Source organism: Anolis sagrei, chromosome 4 (assembly GCF_037176765.1).
Source record: "Anolis sagrei isolate rAnoSag1 chromosome 4, rAnoSag1.mat, whole genome shotgun sequence".
Classification (NCBI taxonomy): Eukaryota; Metazoa; Chordata; class Lepidosauria; order Squamata; family Dactyloidae; genus Anolis; species Anolis sagrei.
In genome coordinates, this window is record NC_090024.1 from 193,699,125 (window position 1) to 193,707,090 (window position 7,966).

General features: G+C 38.4%; 1 protein-coding gene across 27 annotated transcripts in view; it reads left to right on the forward strand.

Moving 5' to 3' along the window:
* The window catches only part of NFASC (neurofascin), a 220,330-nt gene extending 213,295 nt beyond the window's left edge, over window positions 1-7,035 (forward strand). For all 27 annotated transcript variants that reach the window (XM_060772940.2, XM_060772945.2, XM_060772947.2 and 24 more), the window contains one exon: window positions 5,297-7,035. In XM_060772940.2, coding sequence (XP_060628923.2) covers window positions 5,297-5,528 — 232 coding nt within the window. In that variant the 3' untranslated portion in view covers window positions 5,529-7,035. The remainder of the gene's footprint in view (window positions 1-5,296) is intronic.
* Window positions 7,036-7,966: the final 931 nt, after the last annotated feature.

Below are 7,966 nucleotides of genomic sequence, written 5' to 3' on the forward strand. Positions count from 1 at the left end.
ATGGAAATAGATCTTATTAATATCAGCCATCAAAACTTTGATCTTGTAACCAAATGCTCATTTTGCAGAACCATTATTTCACTTACCCAAGCACTGCTATGAAGCTGTTCAGGCAGTTACCTTAATATTTCGTCTTCAACCAACTACTATCATTGAAAGCACACATTTTGACAACTTGACATGTGCTTTTTTGTTCTGAATAAAGATTGCACTTTAACTTGAATATTACATTTCCATTTTTTTTGTAAAATGAACTTTTCCTCAAAGCATTATAGAACGAAGAAGGTTTTGAGTAATGTTACTTGATTCAATACAAAGTCATTTGAGCATTCTTGAAACACACACCTCTGAATCACACCTGTGAATAGTCTTGATTCACTACAGTTAAAAGAAGCATGTACCTTTGTAGTTTATGTCTGTGCCAGGTTAGTGTTACATTGTTGAAACAAGTCACCCTAGTATTAAAATGCTGCCTGTTTTAAATGATTTCTTAAGCTTCCTCATTATTAAGTCTTTATGGCAAAAAGAACAATGAGAACTGGCCTGAATTGAATATTTGACTGTAGGAGTGAGCTCAGTAGACAAAGCATGCCTTGCAAATGTCGAAGTATTCCATTAGTATTGGAGCAGAAACACTGAAAAGAAGTATTACACATCCTTTCACTAGAGCCTCAGAGAAACTCAGAATGCACTTATGTTTTGCTTGCTCCTATCCCACCAAATTTCTGCACACATTTATGTAGAAAGTTGGAAGAAATGACACTTCCTATGACCAGTCAGGATCAATGATGAATGTGGATGTTGACATTGAAGTGTGGTTGGTATATTAATATTCACAACTCATAAGATGTTAGGCCAGATGAAATGATTATTAGTGTTTGAAAGGTAGACGGGACCTGAGCTGACATGCTTTCTTTATTCTCTTCCTATTTGCATAGAAGCATTCTGTTATGTTCTTATCATGCTCTATTCATCCTTGCTGCCTTGTGTATGCAGCATTCCAATTGCTGCAGACTCTAATTAAGACACACTGTCACTTCATTCTACTATGCTGCCAAAATAATGGTTTTCTTAGAAGTTTGGAAGCCATTATCCTTAAATAGCATTCTGATACAGTAATCATGTCTTACTACATTCCAAGAGAGCAAAAGAATGAAAAAAATTAAAAAAGATAAGCCACAGCTGGACTGTTAAAACCTTGTGGCCATTGTTTTGGTCCATGCTTGCTCTTTCCTGAGCTTTTTTTCTCAATGGTTTGACTCCACATCTAGGCATGTGTACCTGGGATAGTGCAAAATGGATTATTTGCCCTTTCCTTCCCATAAAACCACATAATAATGCTACACATGGCATCAGGGGACAAATGGATGCAAGGACATTATGTGAGGATGGATCTTCTTTTAGCAGAAACTAGATCTTAGATCCAGTCACATATGTTTTCAGATATTTTAACTGGGCTCCACACCAGCCTAACCTAGGCACTTACAGTTTTAGTGCTGATTTTGAGAAATATAAATGCTACAGTTCTCTCTCTCAAAAAAACCTTGGCAATAGTGAGTATACGGACTTAGTAGTTGCATGCTAAAAAGTAGGAGCATATGCTCTCTGATGGCTGCCAGATGGATTCCCATAAACCCTAAGAGTGTTCTTAAGCACTAGACCACTTTGGACAATTTTGTGATGCCTTCAAGCTTTTCCCCATAGGGACGGAGTAATGCTAACTCCATCTTCTGGTATCAGAAGTGTACACTGCTTGATGAACAGGATTACTACTCTTAACAGAGCCTCATCAATTCTACATTCTTCTGGGATGACTACTACCCAAAACTCACTTATACAACCATTAAGAAAGGAGCAAATGCATTTCATAATGCATTTGTTTCCTGTTTCACCCACCCCCAGTATATGCAGGCAAATATCTATCTGTTCAATATAAGTAATAACTCATATTTTTTCTCCACTACCCCCACTTCATGCTAGCTTCCTATAAACACTTTCTATTTATCCAATACAATTTCCACAATGAGAAGCATAGGATAAGTGCCCCGATCCTCCTATTTGCAAACTGTCAATTTTCAGTCAAGGTTTAAGTAAAACTATACTCCTTTCTCTGAACTAGACAACCATTCTGTAAAGAGCTTGTTTTCCTTACAGTAGGATATTACACAAGCCCTCAAAATGAGTGGCTGTTTACTGACTTTCACCACTATTTGAATGAAGGCCATGTGAAGTGCTAACTTTGTTGATACTTAATTCTAAATAACTGTTTTCCCCATTGCTCATCTCTGAGCATGTCCCTCTACTTATTGTTGTTTGTTTGGAAATGACTTCTTTTGGAATCCATAATATACATTTTTGTATATTATTTATGTATGTTTACACAGATTATGCAAGTGTTCCTTATTGTATACAGTTCTTCAGGGGAAAAACAGTAGTGGTAGATTGTTTTGCTTTGTTTTGCTTTTTAGCACTGTCCCAAAATGCATACCTCATCATTTTGCTCTCTGATCAGGCTCTTTCTGCTTCTCTCTCTCTGTTTTATTCCCATACTTTCTTCTTCTTTTCACCTTGTCTTTCTCCATGGACCATGAAGGTCTCTTGAAAGGTAGGACTGTGGATTGCTCCAAAGTCTAGCACACAAAGCTTTTGCTTTCAGCAGTCCCATCACTGAAACACTCTGCCCATCCCTCTTCCCTGCCTCTTCACCACCCACCTGCATCTAACACCACTAAAGAATCATTTATTATTCATGTCTTTGAAAATTTGGGTACCTTGTGTCCAATGAGTTGCATTCTGCCAGCCAATTCGAAGCCAACCAATTGAACTGCCATGGTTTCAACATTGTCCCTTTTTCAGTGACTAATTCTTCTATATGCAATGACTGTTCTCCATTCATTGCACAATCAAAAGTAGATTGCTCACATGGAAAGGGGGTTTCTCTTTTGGCATTTGAAGCATTCTGTATTGTCAGGTAAGCAAATTGTATGGTGTGCCTCAAAAACTTTTTTTATTTAAAAAAGTTTCATGTGCAGGGCAGCAAAAGGAAGAATAAAAGAAAGGAAATGTAGGCAAGAAGCTATGGACAGTTTTATGCTATTTGAGAGTGAAGATTCCTTGGAAGTCTTTCACTAGCAACATGTTTTCTCAGGCATATGCAACTCTTAAACATGATGCCCCTAAGGCAGTTTGACTCAAGCTTCTTTTTAATTAATGCATCATATGAGCTGCAAGATTTCTATCTTAATTAATAAATAAATTGATTGTATCTGTATCTTAAAAGGTTACATATACTCACCTTCCTAATTGCACTAACAATACAACAGTATTGCACTCTCTTTTTTGACCAACAATCCAGAGAGCTACTGTACCCTAGGATTTGGATATTTTGCATTGTAGTAATAGCCCTCCGTGAAAAGCAACTTCCCATGCAGTGCAAAGGACTTTTCTTTAATGGCAGAAGAGAAAAGCCCACCAGAATTGGCTGTATGGTTCTCTGGATTGTAGCCTCTGGAGCGACAAAGCCAGCAAAAGTGGGGGGGGGGGTAATAATCTGCCACCTGTATAAATGGAGAAGGACAAAAGAGGATATTCAGACGCAAACTACATTTTATCTGAATGTTCACTAAATTTGGAAAATTAAGCTTGCAAATTCACATCCTTGAATTTTGCCAGTCTGGCTTTGTGCTGGAAGGCTGCCAGACCTTTTTGTGTGATAGATTATCTTCCTTTAGATTCAAGTGCTTGCCAAAGGCACTGGTTGTAAAATTAACATGTGCATTTGTATATGGGTGCCAAAAATGGGTGTGGTGTTTTTGGTAGATATTCAAAAATAATATGAAAATGTCACAGGACCCATGATCTAGAATGTAAATAGGAAATAATTATCATTTTGTTTACCAAGCATAATACTGTGCCTACATTATGCAAGTTATCAGGAACAGGTAGTCATTAATTGTACCATGTAGCTGGTAAGAAAGCAATAAAAAGAGTTGAACTTTTACAAAATGAATAACTGGTCTATGGGACCTACCATTGACAAGATATAGCAATTATGAGTGCCATAAATGGAGACCACACAATCTCTTTAGAGAAGTTAACAGCTGATAGCATAATCTGCATTTCAGATTCTTCCCTCCAGACAGATAAAATTTTAATTGCTCACATTACTTTACTGTAGAATAAGAAAAAGAGCAAAGAGCATTAACATTGACACATGTCCATACACATATATAACATTTCTCAAAACTCTTGATGGGCTATTAACTTGCATCTAGCAGTAGCTTGGGGAATGCCCTGGGAAGCTTGCAGACAGGATACAATAGTGAAACTGTCATTTCTTTGCTGAGGAACCACCTGTGAGGTTTCATACATTTGTGTTCCCAACATCTCAGACCAGAGTTCTAGTTGGGACTGATCTAAGTTGGGAACCTCACCAACATACAGAGGACCACATGTTTGCTCAGTTCTGTTGGAAGAGCAGCTTCTGAAGAGGAAAGTTGCATAAAGGATTATTATTAATAGGACCTATTATCTTACTTTCACCATAGTCTCATATGTGCATATGAATTAGAGTTAACCCAGACTCACAGATTTTCCTTGCTCCTTCAGTGCCAGCATCTTGAGGCTGACACCAAGATTACAAAAAGAAAACAAGCAGTGCTACCCATGGGTTTGTGTGTAATATAATAAAACAGGTCTACACATCATTCCTATTGCAAAAAGGTCATAAAACCTTCAGTGAAATATTAAAGTAACATTTTATAATTGCCCACATCATTATCAAAAGTTCCATAGGAAAGAGTTAATTTGAAATGTCCAAGATGACATTAATAAGAGGCAATCAACTGCCTGGAGATGATTGATTCCAAATTTACATTTTGCCAACAAAATGTCTGCAAACGTATACTGCTCAGGATGATTTGTTGTACTACTGCATGCCTTAGTGACTATCAAGTGATTAAATCTTAAGTCACTTTACAGTTGTGGCATTTTCACCATCATATGCCTTGAAAAAAGGGCCTGCTTTCTCCTATTTATGTAGTTTGCTAGACAAATCTTACCTTTGCACCTTCATATTTACAGGCAGTTGTTGCACCTGCAAAGATCTCAGCAAGTAATTTCTAACAAACCACTTCTTTGGTCATATTACCCAGACCCTGCTACACTCTGGTTGCCTCTTTTGAGTAGTCACCTCAAGCACCACCTTCACAAATGTAAGGTTAAGCTGAACCTTTGAAGTCATGTTTCGTTTTTCCCTTTCTAATTCTAATGGTGCTTGTTTTCTTTTTGATGCTAGTGATGAAGACAACAAGCCACTGCAGGGCAGTCAGACTTCATTGGATGGCACAATAAAACAACAAGAGAGTGATGACAGCTTGGTTGACTATGGAGAAGGAGGCGAAGGGCAATTCAATGAGGATGGCTCTTTTATTGGCCAGTACACTGTCAAGAAGGACAAAGAGGAGACAGAAGGCAACGAGAGCTCAGAAGCCACATCACCAGTTAATGCTATCTACTCCCTGGCATAATGCAATACACTGAAACAATAGCAGCAGAAACAACAACTATATGAAACCTAGTCAGTGTGGGTCAGCAAAGTCACCATCAAGAAAAGAAAGCAGACCAGAGTAGGACAACAAAGACCAAACCCAAGCAGGTGCCATCATCTCTTTAACAAACAAAGCAAGTGATGTAGATGAATCGGCTGCTGAAGTGATTGTGCTGCCACTGATATCTGAGCTAACCCACAAGAGACCAGCAGAAGAGCAGATGCACAGATTCTATGCCCCAGGCTTCAGACCTCAGACTGAAATAAACACCCCCTCTATACCCCCCATGTCTAATTTGTGAGATAATGCAACTCCTTTCATTAATAATGTACACACTGGATTTTTGGTTATTTTTTAAGGAAAAAAGAAATGCCTGAATGTGGGGAAAATTAGAAGCGAGAGGGGTATGTGTGCAAAGGAGATATAACTGAACCTCCCATGCTAAAAGCAGCATGAAACCACATTGCGGAATCAGCTACTGGTACAAATGACAAGTTGTTTTATAAACAGGAACTTTCTCATCATTCATTCTTGTAGTCTTCACTAAACAGAGGGTGCATGATGCTCCTTCCTACAAGATGACATGGTATTGTATTTGGCTTCAGTACAGAAGCTAAACGTCAGGGACAAGGAGATGGGGTATTGACAAAAAATGTCTCAGATATCAGTTAGTGCTATACTTCACATTATTGGGTCTGCTGCAAGTGACAATGTGAGGTTTCACTCCACCCGAGCATATTTGTTATCTTTCTTTGAAGAAAGACTTTAATGGAAACAGTTGCATTTTTATGCCAGCCCAAGCAAGAAAAACGGCTTCTTGTTGTTTTTTTCTAGAGAAATATTGGGAGGGGATTCTTCATTCTTGGTGAAGCCAGCCTTTCCTCCCAATGTACAAACCTGGCATTAACTATCATCCCAGAAACCTGCATATAGCAGGAAAAGGGAGGAAGGCTAACTGGAAAAAGGCATCCAGTATGTTTTCCTACGGTTAACTGAAACAGGATGGTATCTGTTAAGATTAAACTAACCTGGCTCTGAACCTGCCAGTCACTTCTGTGAAAAGTTCAGGGATTCCCTGTCCCTATATGTTTGATGCAAAAGTACAAATGCACTCAGAATCAACCCAAACTGATCCAACTTTCCATTGTTCTGATGAACTGTATATCAGTCAGGGTTACATTTTTCTGGCTTTCAAGATAAAAACCACTTTGCAACACATGCAAGGGCCTCTTACTGCCCATTCCCCTTTAGTCGATTAGATTAAAGGAGGTTTTTTCCAGTATTAAATAAGCAGCAGCATGAAGCTCACACTGTCTTGTTAGTTACACATCAGTGGCACTCAAATCAAGCTAACTCGCTAACACGCAGTAACCCTGTTTTCCTCAGATGCAGATTCTGTTGTGACACTGTTCTTCCATATATGCCTTAAACAGCTTCATGCGTTCCCTGAAGCTTAATAAACTATGAATATTTACCCATAGATTAAGCCCCTGGTGTGATGGTCTGTAATCTGTCCACGCAGTACAACTAAAGGAGGCTTCTGCAGCTTGATCAGATGAGAAAGCATGAATCATTGTAGAAGGTAGAGTTTTGTAATATACAGTATTTAGAGCAACACAGCATGTACTCTCTTCATTCCCTGCACTTTTCAAGCCAAAGGTATTTAAAATAGAGGGAGACATGGCTCCGGCAAATGGTTTCTCAGCTATAAGAAAATGTATAGGATGAATCTCAGAAGATCTGTCTTCTATCTATCATGCTAAAATGATCTATCATTTAAATGATAAAAAGATCTATCATGCTAAAATGGGGAAATGGAATGATATGGCTACATGTTCAAATTGGCTTACTTCAGAGGCAGTTTGCCAGTAAGAATGTTTCAGATGAAGAGGATAGTGTAGATGGGAGGTAATTTGTAAGCGGGTGTGATTTTTAGAGATTTAGTTGCTAAAATCAGCTAAAAGAATTCCCTAATGCAGTCATCTTGCATTGCAGAATCAAATGGCTACCAAACAAATTGAGGCCTTTTGGGATGAATTCAACCAGTCAAAATGATACACTAAGTGGGGCTGGGAGGGTGGGGGTGGGACACATTGGGGTGGGTATTTAGTTTTGCTCTAAATACTATCTCAATTCAGGGAGGGCTATCTAATTCTGTATGCAATGTCTTGCTATGATAGATACATCTCTCTTTCCATCCCCAAGTTTTGCATGTTTAATTGCTTCAAGCCAGATCACCATCCATGGTATATTTGGGTTTTGTTTTTTGTTTTTTCCCTTTCAACAGGATGCTACTTTTAAACCCTTAATTGTAATGGGCACATGTGATATAGAGATTTATCATGAGAGGAAAGCAAGTATTTCATAGAATGATAGAATCACTGAGTTGGAAGATACTGCAAGGGCTATCTGATCCA